The sequence below is a fragment of the Onychomys torridus genome, chromosome 6, assembly GCF_903995425.1.
Source record: "Onychomys torridus chromosome 6, mOncTor1.1, whole genome shotgun sequence".
Taxonomy (NCBI): domain Eukaryota; kingdom Metazoa; phylum Chordata; class Mammalia; order Rodentia; family Cricetidae; genus Onychomys; species Onychomys torridus.
Window position 1 is genome coordinate 77,884,219 of NC_050448.1, and position 21,493 is coordinate 77,905,711.

Below are 21,493 nucleotides of genomic sequence, written 5' to 3' on the forward strand. Positions count from 1 at the left end.
GTCATTCTTTCTGGCTGGGTAAGTTGTAATCTCAAGGTATTTTAATTTGTATTTTCCTTCCCCTAAGGATTTAACAGTTTTCAAGAGCATGTGCTGTAGAGCGCATCTTAATTTTAGGTCCTGTGTGCCCTTTGACCTGCTTATATCTCTCTGTCCTTGAGCACGTTTTCTGGTCCCTTCACCTTTAAAATGGGCCAGTCATTGAAACTACGAAGAAAACTAAGTGAAGCAGTCATGTGTGTTTTACAATATAAGCTTGGATTGTTGGAGCTAGGTTTAATTCCAGAACTCAGGAGGCAGGCTGGTAGAGCTCTTAAGAGTTTACAGAGTGAGTTCCAGTCCAGCCAAGGCTGCATAGTGAGAACTTGTCTCAAAAAAGGAAAAGGGTGGAGAGATTGCTTAGCTGTTAAGAGCATTGGCTATTCCTCAGAGGACCTGGGTTCCATTCCTGGCACACACATGATGTGTCACAACTGTCTGTAATTCACAGACATCCATGCAGGCAAAACACTCATGCACATAAAATATAAATAAATCTAAAAAAAGCAAAGACTCTTGTGTTAATGAAAATTTAAATAAAACTTGGACAATACTGACTTATCTCTATCATTGCCCTCATTTTTAAATGGGCAAGTTTGAAAAGGGTTAAGTGAGAGAAAAGTGCAGGATAGAACACATGTGAACTACGCTTAATGCATTAGACAGATAGGGGGGAGTGGAGAGCTCCTATGTTCTCAGAGCTGCATCTTTGGTGTGACATCTAACTGTCCTGTTAACCTACGAAGTAGTTACTGGGTGAGCTGGCTTATACAGATTATTTGATTTTCTAGCAACTGGGCTATTTTATGTCATTTGATTTTTAGGTTTTCAGTTAATGTGTTAAAACAAAATTTTATGTTGGGTAGCAGCGGTGGCCTATGCCTTTAATCCCAACACTGGTGGATCTCTGTGAGTTTGAGGCCAGCCTAGTCTACAGAGTGAGTTCCAGGACAGCCAGTGCTACACCTAGAAACCTTGTCTCACAAAACCAACCAACCAAACAAGCAAAAAATGAAAGTGAGGTTTTATTTGTTATTATTTTGTTCTGTTCTTTTTTCCTTCCTTGTCCCTCTTCCTTGATTGGCTCCTTGACTTGGGAATAATCTTAGCTCTGCACCCTTTTGAAAAGGAATATCTTCCCAAAAGTCTTTATGATTCTTACAAATGTACATTCATATAGTATGGAATGAACATGCTTTAAGAAAGTTTAAGCCCATACAGCATAGTTCAGTTTTCAAATGCTAAGCCTTTTAAGTCTTAAGAACTCTTAGTAAATAAAATATAAATGGACAAACTGAATTTTTACTGATAGTAAAAAAAGTTATGTGACATTTTTCCCAGTTATACAAACTCCATCATCACGTGAACTAAGAGAATGTGAAGAACAAGAGTATTTTCTGTCAGGCCTGGTTCCATTTCCTCACTTTCTGTTTTAATGACTTAAGTTTTGAGATGGAATATGTCTATGTCTGAAATAGATGTAATAAATAAAATTTAAGTAGGGACCGGTGTTAAAAAAATTAGTGCTGGATAAACTGTCTCAAGAAAACAAAAATAAACATTTTTTCATAATGTCTTGGGATTTAGTTATATTTGAAAAGGCTGACACAAGCAACTCCATCTTGTTGGTTTGTTTTTACAGTGTATGTATGTCTCCTGGGAAGTTCTGATAATCTTTTAGTAATGTGGTTCTCAACCTTAGGTCTTGACTCATTGATGGGGAGTGTCAAATGATCCTTTCACAGGGGCCGCCTAAGCGCATTAGAAAACAGATATTTACATTATGATTCATAATGACAGCAAAATTACAATTATGAAGTAACAACAAAAATAATTTTATGGTTGGGGATCACCACAACTTGAGGAACTGTATTAAAGGGTCAGAATGTTAGGAAGGTTGAGAACCACTGCTTTACAATGTGTATGTGTGTACACACTAGCATGCATGCAAGTGTACAAATGTGTAAGAGGTAAGAGAGAAAGATGGGGGTGGGATGAGTCAGTCTTTAATTATGTTGCTCAGGCTAACTATTATTGAATGCACAGACTCAAGTGATTCTGCTGCATCAACCTCCTGAATAGCTGTGCTTTCCACCATGCTTGGCTAGAATGAGAAATTTTTTCATTTTCTGTTAGAAGGATTTTATATGTGTGTGTGTGTGTGTGTGTGTGTGTGTGTGTGTGTGTGTGTATACACATACACACACACACACACACACACACACACACACTGTGATTTGTGTTCTACACAATTCTTGGGGACTCTGTTATACCTTGGTCTTTGCATATGATGTTATTGGAATTCTGTGTGTTATAAATTATAAACATACACTAATTTGAGCCTTTATGGAATTATATTTGTTTTGACTTTGTTGTTGTTTGGTGATAAGGTCTTGCTATATGGTTCAGACTGGCCATCAATTTAGGATCCTTCTGTCTCAAGTTTTATGATTACCAATATCTACCATCTTGTCAAGCATAAATCATGTCAGTCATTTTATTTTTAAAAACCTTTTGTTTTTTAAAGATTTATTTTTAAATTATGTGTATGTGTGTTTCAGTGTGTGAGTATGTGCACATGAGTGCAGGAGCTCTTGGAGGCCAGAGGCATTGGATTACCCTTGGAATTAGAGTTATAGGTAGTTGTGAGTTTACCTGACATGGTACTGGAGGTCATACTCAGGTTCTCTGGAAGTGTATGTAGTCTGTGTTCATAACTGCTGAACCTTCTCTCCAGCCCGGATCATGTCATTTGTGTTGTATATGTACCTTCAGTTCCATGGTTGACATGTCAGTAGTTTGTTAATTGACTTCTGTGTTAATTTTTAATTCTTTAGCTTCCACATTACATCAGTAGTTTATCCTTTCTAATGGATATGAAGACACTGATAGGTAAAAGCATGGGTACTCTTTCCCCCATTGTTGCATAGACTATATTGAGTACCAAACTAAATTTTATAGAATGATTGTTATTTCTCGCAACAATAAAACCACCAAGACTTTGTTGATTTAGAACACATATACCTTATACTTTTAAAGTTCTAGAGGCAGGAACTTTGAAATCTTGTTTCACTGGGTTAAAGGCAGTGTTGACAGGACTAATGATTGTACAGGCATTAGAGAAGAATCCATTATCTTTTTAGCTTTTAGTGGCCATCTTTCTTGGCAATCACTCCAGTCTTCAGCTACTTTGTTGTCTAATCTGCATCTGAGTGCTGGAGAGGTGCTTCAGTGGTTAAGAATGTTTGCTGCTCTTCCAGAGTTCATTTCCTAGCATCCACCCAATTTTGATAGCTTACAACTACCTGTAACTCCAGTTGTAAAGGATCCTACACAATTTTTTTTCTGTCTTTCTTAGGTACCTGCACACACACTAATCTGCGCCTGCCTCACTCTTACAGGGTCCCTCTTGAATAATTCAGAAATAATATACATCTCAAGCACCTTGATGACCTCTTTCTCTCCTGACCTCCTTTTGAGACATGATCTTTCTATATAGCTCTGATTGTCCCAAAACTCACAGTACAGACCAGACTGGCCTTAAACTCACAGAGATTCACCTGCCTACCTCCCTAGTGCAGGGTTTAAAGGTGTGCACCACCACCACTACCTGGCTCAGAATTTCTTTCTTTCCATTTTGAAGAACATTATTCATTATTAACTCCTGTCTCTTTTTTTTAGTTGGTGTAATACGGTGTCCAGTATGCCGTCAAGAATGCAGACAGATAGATCTTGTGGATAATTATTTTGTGAAAGACACATCTGAAGCTCCTAGCAGTTCTGATGAGAAGTCAGAACAGGTATGCACCTCAATTTTTTTTGTATATTTTCCTTGTTTTCAAAATGTAAATTATAAGAAAAATATTTAATTAAGTAATTTAGACACTTCTGCTAAGTTCTGTATTTCCAATTAGAAATAAACGATAACTCTTCCACACCCTCAGCCTTGGTGAAGTAAAAGTTATTATTTAAAAAGTTAATTTTTGCATAGATTTTTATGTTCTGAGTATTAGATTTTCACCTATCTAAATAAATGTTTATTGATAAGGGAATTTTGTTAAAGATAAATGGATAACAAGATGATTTTATTCTTTATATAAAGAATTGTTTTTTTTTTTTTTTTGCAATTTACAAAGTTTTCACTTCTTTATTTTGTGGATCTACATTTGGCAAATGTAATGTAGATTAGTGTTTATTTCTCTTTTAGGTTTGTACTAGTTGTGAAGACAATGCAAGTGCAGTTGGTTTTTGTGTAGAATGTGGAGAGTGGCTATGTAAGACATGCATTGAAGCACATCAAAGAGTAAAATTCACTAAAGATCATCTAATCAGGAAAAAAGAAGATGTCTCAGGTACGATACATAGAATTGCTGTTTTTCAAAAACATTTGTGTGTGTACATGCATGCCACAGAGCTTATTTGGGGAAGTCAGAGGACAACTTTCAGGAGTTTGCTATAGCATTTGAGTCCCAGGAATGGAATTTTGACCATCAGGCTTGGCAGCATATGCCCTTATTACTGAGGTATTTTGCTTGTCCCTCTGCACATAGTTTTAATGTTCACACTTAACCTTTTGAGTCAAAAATGGTATGGTCTACTTACTGTTAGTTTTGAATACTAGCACCAATAAAAATAGAGAAAGTTAGTAAAAAATTTTATTGTTTAAATGTTTTATTTTGTTACAGAGTCTGTTGGAGCATCTGGTCAGCGCCCTGTGTTTTGTCCTGTACATAAACAAGAACAGTTGAAACTGTTCTGTGAAACATGTGATAGACTGACATGTAGAGACTGTCAGTTATTGGAGCACAAAGAACATAGGTACAGAAGTCTTAATTGTTTACTGAAAAATATTAGAAATAGTACTGATAAATTTGTTTTTAAACAAATATTGGTCCTATAATTTTGCCTTAGAATATTTAAGCCCTGATTTTATTTCTTGAAGCAGTCTATGTTTGATAAGGTACTGTCATTTATGTTCATATCTACTTACGAATATTTGTTATGGAATATCATTAGTGTGGTTTTGGGTTTGTAAGGTTGGAGTTATGTTACTTCCTTGTTCGTTAGTCCTATGGTTCAAATAAGCTTTTTCCAAATGTAATGTATTTAGGTTAGAGGCTATATGAAAAGTTAGCATTTGTTTGTATAGAGGTGACTAATAAATATTCTCACATATGTGGCTGATACCATGTTTTAATATCTAAACATAAATACACTAGTTTCACATTAGATATATAATTTTCAGGAAAAGTAGGACTCTATAAACAAGTAAATATTATTACTGAGTATAGTTTTAATACATACCCTTTTTTTTTGAGGCAGGGTTTCTCTGTGTAGCTCTGGCTGTCCTGGAACTCACTCTGTAGACCAGGCTGGCCTCGAACTCATAGAGATCGCCCTGCCTCTGCCTCCTGAGTGCTGGAATTAAAGGTGTGCACCACCACTGCCCACCAATACACAACTTTTTATTAACCATATTTTGACTGAACCAGCAGTATTCACACATGTCTGTTCATCTGAACATTTTTAGAACTGTAATAGAATTTTTAGTTAGGCATATAACAAAATTTTTACATGCTTTCTCACTTTCCATGGCTTCTGTTTATTAGAAATAGTAAGTGGTATGGTCTGTCCACAAACTAGAATTATCTAGGGTCTTTTTAAGAATAGATTTTTCCGCTGGGCAGGGTGGCACATGCCTTTAATCCTAGCCCTTGGGTCTCAAAAATAGGCGGGGCGGTGGTGGCGCATACCTTTAATCCCAGGAAGGGAAGCAGAGCCAGACGGATCTCTGTGAGTTCCAGGCCAGCCTGGTCTATAGAGTGAGTTCCAGGACAGGCACCAGAGCTACACAGAAAAACACTGTCTCGAAAAACAAACACTCCCCAAATAAATAAATAAAATAGATTTTTCTAAATGGATGAAAGTAAGTTTTATCAAGAAAAGGTAGTAAATAAGTTTCTGCCCCAATCCCCAACTAACCTATATTTTCCATCTCCCCTTTCTTATTTTCTTTGTCAAATGAAGTCTTGGGAGTTGCCCAAGTTAGTTTTCAAGTTTATGATCTTCTTGCCTCACTCCCAAGCACCTGGGATTATAAGAATGTACAACTGTACCTGGAGTAAATAGTTTCTTAAGTGTGTTTTCTTCAGTGAATTTATTGAGTGCCATTGATGCTGTCATCCAATTGCTAGCAGTTATTGTCCTTTATGCTGGGCATTTTTCTCTGTGCTGAGTGCTCATTTAATTCATGAAGTATTAAAGTGTTTATGTTACAATTGGAAGGTCTAAGAACCTGCTCTCAGGAGACTTTAGTAATTTGTGCAGTGGTAGAGCCACGATTTGCGTACCAGTGTTTATGCTCTGAATCTCTTTATTTGTATGCTTATTTCTGTACAGTATACATTACATAAAACAGGTCACATTTGATTATATCAAGATATAACACCTTTTTAAGATCATTTTCTAACGCTTTATAGCCTTAATTAGTTATATGTAGGAGTCTGCCGGAGACCAGCTCCTACCTGCTCCCACCTATCAAAGGGTTCTTGGGTGGAAGAGAGAAGATGAGGAAATGATAGGTAGAAACACAGAAAGAGACGAGAAGAAAGACAGAGGCACAGAATAGCTTTGGGAGGGCCCTGGGTCAGCTGCCCAGTCCTTTATTCAAAAGGGCTTTTTATAATATGCCAAGGGGAGAGACAAAAGACCTCTCCCTTGTAAGATCAAAGCACACTGTAAAGCTACGTGTATGTAGACCCTTCCAAACACCTAGTAAACATGCCTGTGGCTAAATCATCCCATTATGCAGCTCTCCTGGGTAAATCAAGCTCAGACTCTCTGATATTTGAGTAAGGTCTCACTAGATAGCCCCTGTGGACCACCACAGTTATATTCAGAAATGTCTCATGCCTCTCAGCTGCAAGTTGGCCAATGTTTTACCTGAAGTGACTAATCTTACAGAAGACTTCACATTTAGGGCCAAATCAAAGTATTATTTGTCCTCTAATTGTCTCAAGCATGAAATTATCTTTGTCACAGTTTCAGCCAGATACTTTGATCCATCAATTTTTTTTCATAGTATTTAAAATTTTTTTTACTACAGTTAATTACTTGGGAAGGGGAGTGCCGAAGCTCAGTGTGAAGGTCAGAGTACAACTTTTAGAATTGATTCCTTCTATCATAGGAGCTCCAGGACTTGAACTGTTAGGCCTGACAGTGAGTGTCTTTTATCCTGCTGACCCATCTCTCAGGCTACAGAGTATTATAAAATTATTGGTGAGGGCTGGAGAGATGGCGCAGAGGTTAAGAGCACTGACTGCTCTTCCAGAGGTCCTGAGTTCAATTCCCAGCACCCACATGGTGGCTCACAACCATCTGTAAAGAGATCTGGTGCCCTCTTCTGGCCTGCAGTCATACATGCTGTATACATAATAAATAAATCTCAAAAAAAAAACCAAAAAAAAAACAAGTTTAAAAAATTGTTGGTGAAAAGCAGTAAACAAAGGAAGATAGTATATTTTTCCTTGTGGCAAAATTGCTTCATTGGTTATTGCTTAAAGAAGTAGAGGGTAGTACACGCCTTTAATCCCAGCACTCAGAAGACAGAGGCAGGCAGATCTCTGTGAGTTCAAGGTCAGCCTGGGCTATCAAGTGAGTACAGGCTCCAAAGCTACATAGAGAAACCCTGTCTTGAAAAAAACAAACAAAAAAAGGGAAGAAGTAGAGGCTTCATGGGTAGGGAGTGGTAGAGGATTAGCTTCAACTGACTTCCCACATTGAAGTTTAACTGCAGTCTTTTTTTCCTTTACCGTCAGTCCTAATTCTATTAATGTGTTCCTGCCTTCCGTTGTTCCCCCTCTTTCTCCTTTTGAGGCAGCCTGGAACTTGCTTTGTACGCCATGCTGGCCTTATACTTCTAAGGATCCTCCTGAGTGCTGGGATTATTAAGTATGCTACCTTACCCAGCCCTAACATATGGTCTTGAAGATTGGGGGGCGGGGATTAATACTTTTCCCTCTTCTGTATTCAGCTTCAAAACATTTCTGTGATCATTTATATGTTGTTTTTTTTTTAATTTGTTTTTATTCTTACTGGTAACAGTTCTCTGACACCAACTAAATGTCCTTTAATTCACTTAGAACATCTATATACTTCAAGTTACTTTAATCCAACTGATTAAAGGTCCTTTGGTGGAGTGCTCCTACTTCAGACACCAGTTGTAAATTAGACTAGGACCACTTTGATTTGCAGTTGAGTTTATTATGAAGATATTTTAAATACAAATGAACAGCCATTTGATGAGATACATAGGGCAAGCTATAGGAGAAAGGGATATATTATCCATATGTCATTATCCATATGTTCAGTAGCCTAGAAGCTCCCCAAATTCTGCCTTTTGTATTTTTTTTAATGTAGGTTTATTATGTAGAAATGATTGTAAAGTCACTGGTCATTTGTGATCAGCTCAACCTTCAAACCATCCCTTTTAAGTCTAGAGGGACAGTGATGAAATTTCTTAATGACAGCACTTGCAGGGTATCCCCCATTAAGAGGTATATGACATATATTGTAGTATCACATCTTTCTCTTGTGTTTGTATTTCCATTTTGTTTTAGGGAATGTTTGTTTTTTGGTGCTAGGTCTTGATGTAACCTAGGGTGTCCTCAAGACTTGCTGGGTAGCTTATGCTAGCCTCAAACTTGCTGCCTGCTATAGCCTCTCAGATTACAGATATGATACCACGCCCAGGCCTGCATTTGCATTATGCTTTGCCTGGATGTATGATTGTCGAACTGTACTTAAAAAGCTCTGTTTCCCATTAATGCAGGCTGGTCTGTATGCTTCGAGGCCTGTTATGTTAAAGTTTTTCTATCTATATCTATTATTTAGTTGAAGTATGTTGTTAACATGAAACATCAGTAGCAACAACAAAATACTTTTAAGTGGCTCTCTGTAGTCAAAAGGTATAAATTTTTAGTCTTACCGCACACTATATAATCCTATTTCTATCTTTTCCTTCATTATCTGTTCACAAGATTACTTTTACTTTTGATATCATAAGTACATCTTTTGAGTAGGGCAAAAAACCAAATGTTTTGGCAAGTGGCATACTCTACAGAGTGGTGGCGTTCTAAAGAGGATGCTGGTCTTTTATGCTATAATTATTGACCATAAACTATATAACATTTTGGTAATCAAGAATAGTTTGCTAGATCCTAATCAAAGGATCCAACAGCTCTTCAGTCGGTCCTAAGATCCATTGGGGGAAAGGGTACTTGATTACAGGTATGATGAGCATTGTTTTGCATTCTCATGGTTGCACATTCCTGTAAAAAAAATATTTCCACTTTATAGGAAACTCCAGGATGCTTCTTTCCAGGTTAGAGTTTTTCTCAATACTTGAACTTGTGATAGTTATTCTAGGTTTCAGGATTAACTTATGTCCTCCAGCCACACAGTCTTGATAATGTCTATTACCGCCTACTTTTTCTCAAATGGTCTATATTATCTCCCAGTATCTAGAAATTTCATGCTCCAAAATGCTTGCCATTGAGTGCCACTTACAGCCTTTTGCCATAAGCTATAGTCTGCACTAAAGTGTTGCCACATATGTTCAGACATCACATCTAAGTATGTATCATGTATACTGAATGTGTTCCAAGAGTATTGAGAGACTTCACTTTTGTATTTCACACATAGCCTGGTTTCTTCAGGCCTCATTAAAAGTATGGGCTTCTTTCAGGCATTGCCCCCACTCCACTTTAGTTTTTTTTTTAAAAAGATTTATTTATTAATTATGTATACAGTGTTCTGTCTGCATGTGTCCCTGCAGGCCAGAAGAGGCCACCAGATCTCATTACAGATGGTTGTGAGCACCATTGATTGCTGGGAATTGAACTCAGGACCTCTGGAAGCGCAGTCAGTGCTCTTAACCTCTGAGCCATTTCTCCAGCCCAGACATTTTTTATTTTATTTTTATTTTTATTTTATTTTTTCCAGAGCTGAGGACTGAACCCAGGGCCTTGTGCTTGCTAGGCAAGCACTCTACCACTGAGCTAAATCCCCAGCCCCTCCCTAAATTCTTACACTGAAGTAAAATAATGTATATCTATCATGTAGCTTCAACTGTGTTTGAAGGGGGAAAGTTGTTTCTTTTTCTTTTTTTTTCTTTGAGCTGAGGATCAAACCCAGGGCCTTGTGCTTGCCAGTCAAGCGCTCTACCACTGAGTTAAATCCCCAACCCTCCTCCTCCTCCTCCTCCTCCTCCTCCTTCTTCTTCTTCAAGTAAACTCTCCCTTTTAAAATTTATACTTTTTCTGTTTTGTGAGACAGGTTTTCTCTGTGTAGCTCTGGCTCTCTTGGAACTCTCTGTAAACTAGGCTGGCCTTAAATTCATAGAGATCCGCCTTCGTCAGTCTCCTGAATGCTGGAATTAAAGGCGTAAGCCACCACCACCTCTTGGCTATCTGTTTTATAATACTCAGCAGGTGAGATGTTCACCAGTTAGACATGATATTCATCTTAGTATTTATGTTCAAGTAAAGGAAATAGAACCACTTCACATTAAGTCTTTTAAAGTCATTTTAGTTTTTACCTTAATTTTATTACACATTGCCACTTCTAGTCTGATTTTATTATGTGTTAGGACTTACTTTAATAACTGTTAGAATAATGGGTTTTGGAATCCTAGTGCATTGAGTTTCCCTGTGAAATAGTTCAGTGTCCTTTATGTACTACCCAGCTTTTTTACCCACTCATGTTTATACAGCTGGTCCTTGACCATGTAGGTTTGAAATATGTAGACCCATGTTTTTTGCTTTTGGTTTTTGAGATTAGTGACACTGTGACAGAACTCTCAGATAATGTGTGTAGTGAAGTATAGAATAAAATAAAAAAACTTGACATTTTTTCTGAATTAGTAGGTATATATAGGCAGTGGTCTCCTTTTCCATGTATTACAATGAAACACATCAGTCTATTGGCAAAAGTTAATCAAAACTTAAATAAATACCATTCTATGGTGGTATTCCAGTTGAGAGAGATTTAAACAAACATATAGATGCAGCATTAAATCATAACCACAGAAATTTAGTTGTAGTAGTATGTTTTCTGTTTATATTGTCAGTGAAGTCAGATGTTGGAAATATCTGTTCAGAGTGCTTTGTTACACTAGTCATTTCTGTGAACAGTTCATGTCTAGAGAATGTGTTCACTTAAATCAAGTTTGTAAAGCAAGAGACTAGGAAAAAGAGGGATGCCCTGAACAGTAGAGGTGCAATAATTATATTGAGAATGAAAATTACTTACAGATTTTTAATTGGTTATATTGGGCCATTTTAAAAATAGTGGTATTGGCACTGGAGAGATGACATTAACAGATAAGAATAATTGGTATTAGCTAGGTGTGGGGGCACATGCCTTTAATCCTAGCATTCACAAGGCAGAGGTAGGTGGATTTCTGAGTCTGAGGCCTGGTTGGTCTACGTGGTGAAGAGCTACTGGCTCTCAAAAACAAAACAAACAAGAATACTCCCTACTCTTACAGATGACCTGGGTTCAGTTCCTAGCATCCATGGGGGGTCTTACAGCTGCCACTAACTCCAGTTCCAGGGGATCTACTGCCGTTTACTGGCTCCTGTGAACTCTTGCGTATGTTCAGGCTTATCACTCATACACATAAAATAAGAATAAATAAATCTTAAATATAATGATGCTCATGGGAAACTTACAGAATGTCAGCATACCATAAAATGGAGCATACACACATAGAGTGAGGCTTTTTCTCTTGAAATGAATAGTCATTTGAAGGTCACATTCGACTTATTTTTAAGGCTTTATCTAGGGTGAAGATGGGCTTGACTCAGTGTAAAACTAGTGTTTATTTTCCATTGATAGGTTACAAAAGAAAGCCCCAGACTTTAACTCTATTCACTATCACCTTTTGAAGCTTTTCTATCACCTTTAGCCTTCAGTCTGCTGAGACTAATGTATCCTTTATTCTTGTCACCCCAAGAGAGTACTACATACCCAGGTATCCTCCGTAATGTATTCATTCCCATAAGACTCATAATGTGCCTAGTTTCTTTTCTTTGTTCACTAATTAATTATGGCTTGTCATCAATAGATTGTATCTTCAACTTCTATCATTTTGCAGGTCCTTTCCCCTTACAGTTAATTAGACACTGCTTCCCCTGTGGTCCTCTTAACTGTCATAGTCTCCTGTCATCGGACCTGGAGGTCTGAGACGTTCTGTACTGTTGTTTAGGTCATTTGTCCTCTTTCCTCCAGATCTCCAGATTTTCAAATCATGTTACCTAGAACCAATTATTGTTGCTATTCTGTAAAATCTCACGTCATTCCATTCATCTCTTAAAGATTTTATTTCTTAACTCAGTGGCTAATTGTAGAATACTGTTATTACCTTAATGTCTGACACTTATATTACTCAGCAGTTTGCTCTCTCAGACCCCTTAGTTTGTGCAGGTTTTCCGTTTGTTGTGTTTTGTTCTGTTAGCTTCTCTTTCCCCCCTCCCCCTTTTCTGAGATATGATCTCTTTAGCTCAGGCTTCCCTGGGAGTCACTGTATATATAGTTCCCCAAATACAACAAATTATGATATTAAAAGATTAAAATCTTAAACTCTGTAAGACACCACAAATAGAAGCTGGAGGCCTGAAAGTTGCTCTTGATGGGCTAGTAAGTAGTTAGTCAGTTTGAAGGTCTAGGACCTCAACCTATTGAGGTGGTGTTCATAAGCACTCTGTCCTTGGGCTGCACTAAAGTTTAAAATGTTTTTTAAAAACCTTTGTCTTAGTTAAGGTTTTTATATTGCTGTGAGGAGACACCATGACCACAACAACTCTTATAAAGAAAACATTGAATTGGGCTGGCACACAGTTTCAGAGATAGTCTATTATCATGGTGGGGAGCATGGCCACATGCAGGCAGACATGGTGTTGGAGCTGAGAGCTACATCTTGCAGGCAACAGAATGTCAACTAAGAGTCACACTGAGGGAAAAAACTTGAGCAAAGGAGACCTCAAAGCCTGCTCCCAAGTGACGGACTTCCTCCAACAAGTCCCCACCTCCTTCCTAATAGTGCCACTCCCTTTGGGGACCATTTTCTTTCAAACCACCACAACCATAAAACATTCTTTTTATAATAAGACTTGAGCTTTAAACACCTAGGAATTTTATTCCATTATACTCCAATGAAAATACTGTATGTTATTGACCAAAATATTATGTAGTATGTGACTATATTTTCATAGAAAAAATTTAAGTTGCATAAATAGTTGAGAGACCCTTAATTTATCTTTCAATTAGAGGCTACATCTTGTGTATGTCGTGGTGAGTGTGTGTGTTTGTATAGGCCAAAGGTCAGTGTCCTTTGTCTTCCTTGATCACTGTCTGTCTTATTTTTTTGAGACAAGTCTTTTGCTAAACTTTGAGCTTACAGATTGGTTAGACTAGCTGGCCAGCAAGCCTTAGGGATCTTTCTGTTTCTCCACTACCCCAGTCCTGGGGTTACAGTCATGCACCACACACCTGGCTTTGTGTGTGTGGGGGGGGGGGGGGCGCGGAGCTGGTCATCTGAACTCAGGCCCTCAGGCTTGCCCAGCAAGTACTTTACCAATGTGCCATTTCCCTGTTCCAGAGAATACTTCCTTCGGTTACATGTCTCAGCATTCTGTTTGTCTTTTGTGGCACTGCTTTTTGAAGCTAGGACCTTGTACATGCTAAACATGTACTCTACCATTGAACTACACATCTCTAGCCTTGCTATCTGTTTTTTTGTTTTCCTCCTTTTTGTTTTGTTCTTGAGTTATTTTTTCTTGTTAGCTTTATAAATCTTTTTTCTATACTTTTGGCCCTTAAAGCTGTACTTCTTTGTCTTAGTGATAGCTTTTGGATGATGATATGTAACTCTGCTGACAATGTCTAGTCAAGTATTTTTACTATTTCTCACTTCACAAATTCAGTAACTTTATAGAATAATTCAGTATTAAAAACCTAGCTTTACTGCATATTATTCAGTGTTATATATAATGACTTAAAGTGTTTTTTTTAATTGTGTAGCTATATGTACCACAGTATGGGTGTAGAGGTCAGCAGACAACTTGGCAACTTTGTGGAAGCAGTTCTCTCCTTGTACTTTTACATGGGGTATTGGGGATTGAACTCATGTCTTACCCATGAAGTGAGTGTCTTTACCCAGCAAAAAGCAGATTTTATTTTATTTTTTTAAAGAAGCTGTCTTTGGGACTGGGGAGTTAGCTAGTTCAGTAAAATGTTTTCTGTGTAAGCATGAGAGCTTAGTGCCATCCTCAGAACATAGTAAAAATGCCAAGGATGGTGGCACATGCTTGAATTCCAGTGTTGGGGAGGAGGAGGTAGGTGGGTCCCTGGGGCTTGCTCTGGTCATCCAGTTTAGCCTCATCTATGAGTTTCGGCCCAGAAAGAGATCCTGTCTCAAAAAACAAGCACAACCAGGGCTGATGGCTCGTCTCTGCATGGGTTCTGGTCACTGAACTCTGCTCAACAGGCTTGTGCACAAGCACCTCTGACTGCGGAGCCATCTCACTGACCATCCTCTAGCACTTCCGGAAATCCTGCTGGCAGTGACTCCTTTCTGTCCATATGTACTGTGCATTGTTACCCCATTCCCCCTCTGATGTTGAGATAGAACCTGCATCTGTATATGTGCTAGGTATATCATTAATACTGTTTCTGAGTGTTAGATAACCTTTCTCTGGTTGCTTTCAACTTTCCCTCTTTCTCTTGGATATTTCTCTTAGCAGTGTCCTTTTTTTCTCCTTAGGATAGGTATTTTAATTCATTCTGTGTGAGATTCACTTACCCACAAATGGACATGTGTGTGTGTGTGTTGTTGTTTTTTAAATATCAAATTAGCTTCTCTATAGCCACTTAGGAGCACTAAGATTTCTGCCTGTGTTCTAGTTGATCTCTAGCTCTGTCCCCAGTTTTTATAGGATGGTCTTTAGGGGGAAGGGAATGTGGTACAGTAATCAGAGTACCTGCTTAGCATGTACAATGCCTTGGGATTGATCCTCGGCAAACCCAAAGGAAAAAAATACATTGTCTATAGATAGAAAGCAGACAGGGTGATTGTGATTATATTTGCCTGTGGACAATTCCTGAATATAATGATTGCCTTTTATTTATTGTTTTATAATTTTTAGTGGCAAGACTATTACAGTATTGGCTATTCTGTCATGCTTTAAAAGGGAATTATCTTTGTTTAACCTTAATTTTTTTTACATTTTTGTAATTTTGTGTTATTGAGAATTTATATGTCTCTTTAAAACATATGTTTGTATACATATTATATATACATTAAAACATATAAAGATCACTTGAGTGGAACTTTGTAAGTGAAATTTCTCTACAATATCTTCCTAAAGAAATCAGTTTTCTTTGGTTGACTGACATTTTTGCATGATATGTCTTATGGCTGATATTTACAATCCTAGATATGTATTAAAACTACTTATAGTGATTAAAAAAAGATACCCCGGCCTAAGTCCAGATTAAAAACAAACAAACAACAGTAACAATAAACAAAACTGATCCGATTCCAGGCTGGTCAGGAATCCTTCACTGTATGTTTTTGTTTGCCATCACTGTCTAATATTTAAGAAAGTTATCTTTGCTAGAAACATTACCATCTACTTCATTAATTGTGTCTATAACTGTTTCTGTGGGCTTCTGCCCAAGAGACCTCATTATAGTTCCCAATGCCTTTGTTGTTACAGTTCTAATCACAGTCCCTGTCAAATAGAGAGAAGGCTCTGAGTTCTTTTTCATTCTCCTTTTCCATTAGTTCATCTGTCATGCTGCAGATGCAGCCAGTTTCCAAGATAAAACCCATTCAGTTTGTTCACTTCACTTGTCTCAGTATGGAGACACAAATAAAGAACCTAGTTCCCTTTCACAGAATGTCTGAAACCTTGCTCACAAGGTCTTTGTGTGCATATCCATTTTTGCTGTTGAAAGTTTGAGGGTTTTTTTTTTGTTTTTTGTTTTGTTTTTGGTTTTTTGAAACAGGGTTTCTCTATGTAGTTTTGGTGCCTGTCCTGGATCTCTCACTCTGTAGACCAGGCTGGCCTTGAACTCACGGAGTTCTACCTGGCTCTGCCTCCCCAGTGCTGGGATTAAAGGCATGTGTCACCACCGCCCGGCAGGAGATTTTATATTGTAACACTAAATCATTTCAAGTTACTGCAAAGAGGGCTGAGGAGGGATACTTCAATTGGTGAAATGCTTGCCATGCAAGCCTGAGGACTTGAGTTCAGTCTCTAGCATCCATGTAAAAAGCCAGGTATGGTATTGCACACTTAAATCCCCTGCTGGGTGTGGGGAGGCAATCCCTGGGGCTTGCTGACTAGTGAGCATATCCTGGTCAGTAAGCCCTAGATCCCGATGACAGATGGCTCCTGAAACACAATACCCATTGTTGACCATTTGCCTCGCTACATGAACGTGAATACACACAAAATCAAAAATTACAGTGGCTGCAGGTACGGCTCAGAAGTTAAGAGCATTGGCTACTTTTCCAGAGGAACTAGAATTACAAGGTGGTTCACAACCAGCTGTTACTACAGTTCTGGAAGGGTCTTCAGGTCTCCAAGAGCATGTACATAGTGTATAGGTATACAGGCAGGCAAAACATCCATGTATATGAAATAATAAAAGTATATTCTCCCTCCCTCCCTTCGTTGTGTTTTGTTTTTTGAGACAGGGTTTCTCTGTGTACAGTAGTCCTGGAACTTGCTTTGTAAACTAGGCTGGCTTCGAACTCACTGAGATCCGCCTGTCTTGCCTCCCAACTGCTGGGGTTGAAGGCATTTGCCATCACCGCCCCTGGTAATAGTACATTTTTTAAAAAGAAAAAAGTTACAAAGAATAACAATGACAAGGTATAAATCTTTAATGCTGCCACAAGTCCTTTTTGTGTTTTGACCAATGTAATTTTTAGAACAATCTGATAAAGGTAAATAGCATCATTCTATAGTTTACTGAAGAGAACTAGGACATAGAGAATTGTCTGTGTCATCCAGCTATTGACTGTGAGCCATAATATATCTAAGTCATGTCAGTATCTTAAAGTGCTTTATCTAAAAGGTGGAAGCCCTCCCTCCCGCTATTGCATCCCTAGCCCTAAGAAAAAAGTTCATTAAGAGATAATATAGTTCCTGAAAAGTAAGTAAATTCTCAAAACAGGGTAGTTGTTACAGTCTATAGATTAAGAAATACTTGGATACAGTAATCTAGGGGTACAGATAAATTTGGCTGACACAGATAAAAGTTGAAATTGAGTGTTGAATGTATGATTAAAATATGTAAGCTGGGCATGGCAGTGCACACCTTTAATCACTGCTGAAGAGTTAGAGGCAGACAGGTCACTGAGATCTAGGCCAGCTAGAGTTACATGGTGAAAACCTGTCTCAAACTACAAACACACACACACACACACACACACCCAAAAAAACTCCACAAAAACAAAATATCCACTACTAACAAAACAAAAATAACAAATTATGTATTTAACAGAGGCATAGCTGAAGAAAAATAAGACATTGTTTAATACAAAGGTCTCCCAGTATATTCAGCTTAGATGCAAATTAAGGTGAGTTAAATAATTGATACACAGTGACAACTCTAAAAATAGAATACTGCAGTCATTTGGCATGTCCGAATAGTAGACTTAATTCAAGACTTAAACGGAATGTGCAGTCAAAAGATTGAAGTGACAAGTTAGTAATTCTCAGTCTTTTGAGACAGGGTTTCTCTGTGTAGTTTTGGTGCCTGTTCTGGATCTCGCTCTGTAGACAAGGCTGGCCTCGAACTCACAGAGATCGTCTGGCTCTGCCTCCCGAGTGCTAGGATTAAAGGCATGTGCCACCAACGCCTACTAAAATATTCAAAATCAATCTATCTCTCTCTCTCAATTTTTTTTTGTTTTTAAAAAAGTTTTATTTCATTATTTTATGAGTATGAATGTTTTGCCTGCATCTGTGTCTGTACGTCACTTGTGTGCTAGTGGAAGCCAGGAGATATTGTTACAGGATGTGAGCTGCTGTGTTGGGGGTGAGAATTGAACCTGGGTCCTCTGGAAGAGCATTTTTTTGTGCTCTTAACCACTGAGCTATCTCTCTACTTCTGATTCTCAGTCTTAAGTTAAAAAACAAAAAAGTCCCTCTCTCTTTTGGGGATTGGGCACACAGGGTCTCAGTATGTAGCTCTGGCTGTCCTAGAACTCTGTAGACCAGGCTGACCTAGAACTCACAAAGGTCTACCTGCCTCTGCCTCCCAAGTACTAGGATTAAAGGGATGCACCTCCACACCTGGCTAAGAAAAAAAATCTTTGTTGTTCATTGTTCATTTACCCATGAGCACCATATTTTCAAATATTGTGTAACAAATTACATAAATAATCTAATTTTCAAGGACAAAAGGACTACTGAATTACCATCGGACTAGATGATTATTCATTATATTGTGTATTAGACTAGGTGAAAAAAGGAAGTTTTTCTTGAACCATCTAAACTAAGTCCTGATCATACATAATTTTTTCTTAAGACATTTTGATATACTGAAAATAGCTCTTCAGATTAAAGTCCATGTTAATAGGCACTAAGGGGCCAGTGAGATGGTTTAGCAGTAAAGGTGCTTGTGCCAAGCCTGATGACCTGAGTTCAGTCCCTGGAACTCACATGGTGGAAAGAGAACAGATATCTGCAAGTAGTCCTCTGACCAGCACTGTACGTGTATCATGTTTGCACATGTATGGTACATATACATGCTCTAAATGGGTGTTTAAACTTTTTAAAAATTACTTAAGATTCAAATCTTAAATTATTTTTAAAAGTACTTTCAATATCAATCAAAATTATTTATCTGTCCATTGGTTCTTCTCATTTTTGTTACAGTTTTAATTAGTTAAAAGGGAATTGGGTTGGTGACATAGCTCAGTAAGTGTGCTTGCTATGCAAGCATGCAGAACCCGGGTTCAAATCCAGCGCTCATGTAAAAGCCAGGCTGGCTGCTTGTGCCTTGGTGTCCAAAGTGTGCAGCTCAGTCAGCCTAGCCTAAATGGGGGAACTTCAGGCTCATCAAGGGACTCTGACTTGGGAATAAGGTAGAGAGGGTAGAGGAAGCACCACTGTTCTCTGTTGGCTTCGTGTGTGCACATAGTGACACATTTATACCCTGCACATGTGTACACCTGGGAATAACACACACCAAAAGTAGTAAAAAAAAGAAAATTATTATAAAAGTTTATTCTATGAGCTATTGGGTGGATAGTTTATAGTTACAACTATTTTCATTCTACTCTGTATTTCCAGCTCCTGTTAGTATTTTTGTTCTAGCCCTGCAATTGAAATTTATTCAGGTAACCTTTTGGGGGTGGTGTTTGAGACAGGGTTTCTCTGTAGCTTCGCTGGATGGAATTCACTCTCCTGGCTCTGCCTCTGGAGTGCTGGGACCAAGGGCGTGCGCCACCACTGCCGACCTGGAGTTCACCTTTAATCCCAACAACATGCAGGATGCTGAATGTGGAGAATAATGAGCAAAGTGAATGCAGATAAACTCTGCAACTAGTATCTTGATGGTCCATCATTACTTATGAATCTAACATCAGCAAAGCAGTTGAGGCATTTTATCTGGTACTTTCATATTTGCTTCATCCTGAAAATACCAGATAAATTCAAAAGGTTGTACTTAGAGGTTTTTGTTTCAGTGAACCCTTTTTCCCACCTATCTTTGGCTTTTTAGAAAGTTTATTCATTCTTTAGCATCTGCTTCAAAATTAGCAGAAAAAATTGTGTATAAAAACATAAATACTGGGCAGTAGTGGTGCACGCCTTTAATCCCAGCACTGGGGAGACAGAGCCAGGTGGATGGATCTCTGTCGAGGTCAGCCTTGTCTACAGATCCAGGACAGGCTTCAAAGCTACATAGAGAAACCCTGTCTCAGAAACAAAACGAAACAAAACAAAAAACATAAGGAACAGGTCACATGTTAAATGAAGATACTGGTTTCTGGGTCTTGTGCCCAAACTAGGATGTATTAAAAGATTTTATCTTTCTGTTTATTTATTTGTGATAGTCCACTGTCTCCAGTTTATGCTGTTCATATACTTAGGTGGGGCTATCATTGGAACTTTGTACTACTACAGGGAGCCGGGCCCCCAAAGGAGACTGTCAACTACTCATGGTTTCTCAGTATTGATTTATTTACTGTAGTTTTTTGAGACCGTTCATGTCTCTGCACTCATAGTCCTGCGCCTACCTCAGTGCTCGATGAGACATGTGCTGCCATGTCTGCCAGGTTTTATTTTATTTTTAAAGACAAGATCTCGGGGCTGGGAGATGGCCCAGCTGTTCAAGGCACTTAATTGTTCTTTTCAAAGGACCTGGGTTGGGCTCTCATACCCACATGGTTGTTCACTATTGTCTTTAACTCCATTTCCAGGGGATCTTATGTTCTCTTGTGACCTCTGCCATCACCTTGGTATGGTGTACATATACATACATGCAGGCAAAACAGTTATACACAAAATATCTTTGTTTCTTAGACAGGGTTTTACTGTCTAACAGTCCTGACGGTGGTGGAACTCGAATTGTAGACCAAGCTGGCCTCAAACTCACAGAGATCTGCCTGCTTCTGCCTCCCAAATGTTGAGATTAGAGGCGTGTGCAGCCACCACCCATTTATAAATTAACAAAACAAAACATGATCTTACTGTTTCCTAACCTCTTCATGGACTCCTTCCTTGAGCAATTTGCCTGCCTAAACTTCCCAAGACTATAAGTACATATTATAAGCATATAAGTATCCTCCTATAGTAAAACATATGCATTTTGTGCTATCGATTAACTCTTACACAAATTTTAATGTGTTTGACTTTTTATAGAGAGTTTCCTCAAAATGGTTGCTTAAAAATGATTATACTAGAGACAAGCGTGGTGGTGCGATCCTTTAATCTGGCATTCAGGAGGCCACCCTGATTCTTCTACATAGTGAGTTCTAGGACAGCCAGAGAAAATAGTGAGCTCTGGCTCAAAAACAAACAAGTGGTTAAACTGTGATGTTTCCAGAAACTACAGGAGTTATGTTGTGAATATATCCATTGGGGTACCCTGCAATCAATTGTTCTACATTTCGGACAGCCTCTTAACTGTGATAGACACAAAAGATCCCTAAGAAAGAATAAATATGACTAGTGTTAACTGACCTAGGAAGTGAAAAATTACAATGCAGGAAGTAAAGATACTTTAGTGAAGTATTAGCTTGCAGACTGGCCAGAAGCTGGGTAGGCTAGAACTGTGTAGACTAGATCATTTGCAGGAGGTGTCAGACATTGAATTGCTACTGTCTACCTGAAGGAGAGCTGGAAAAGGGCCAGGTACAAATTCGACTTGA

At 38.3% G+C, this 21,493-nt stretch overlaps 1 protein-coding gene across 2 annotated transcripts in view; it reads left to right on the plus strand.

Annotated features, from left to right (window-relative positions):
* Positions 1-21,493, plus strand: part of Trim33 (tripartite motif containing 33) — a 93,922-nt gene that overhangs the window by 30,690 nt on the left and 41,739 nt on the right. For both annotated transcript variants that reach the window (XM_036189584.1, XM_036189585.1), the window contains exons 2-4: positions 3,721-3,839; positions 4,247-4,391; positions 4,725-4,857. In XM_036189584.1, the coding sequence (XP_036045477.1) occupies positions 3,721-3,839; positions 4,247-4,391; positions 4,725-4,857 (397 nt within the window). The remainder of the gene's footprint in view (positions 1-3,720; positions 3,840-4,246; positions 4,392-4,724; positions 4,858-21,493) is intronic.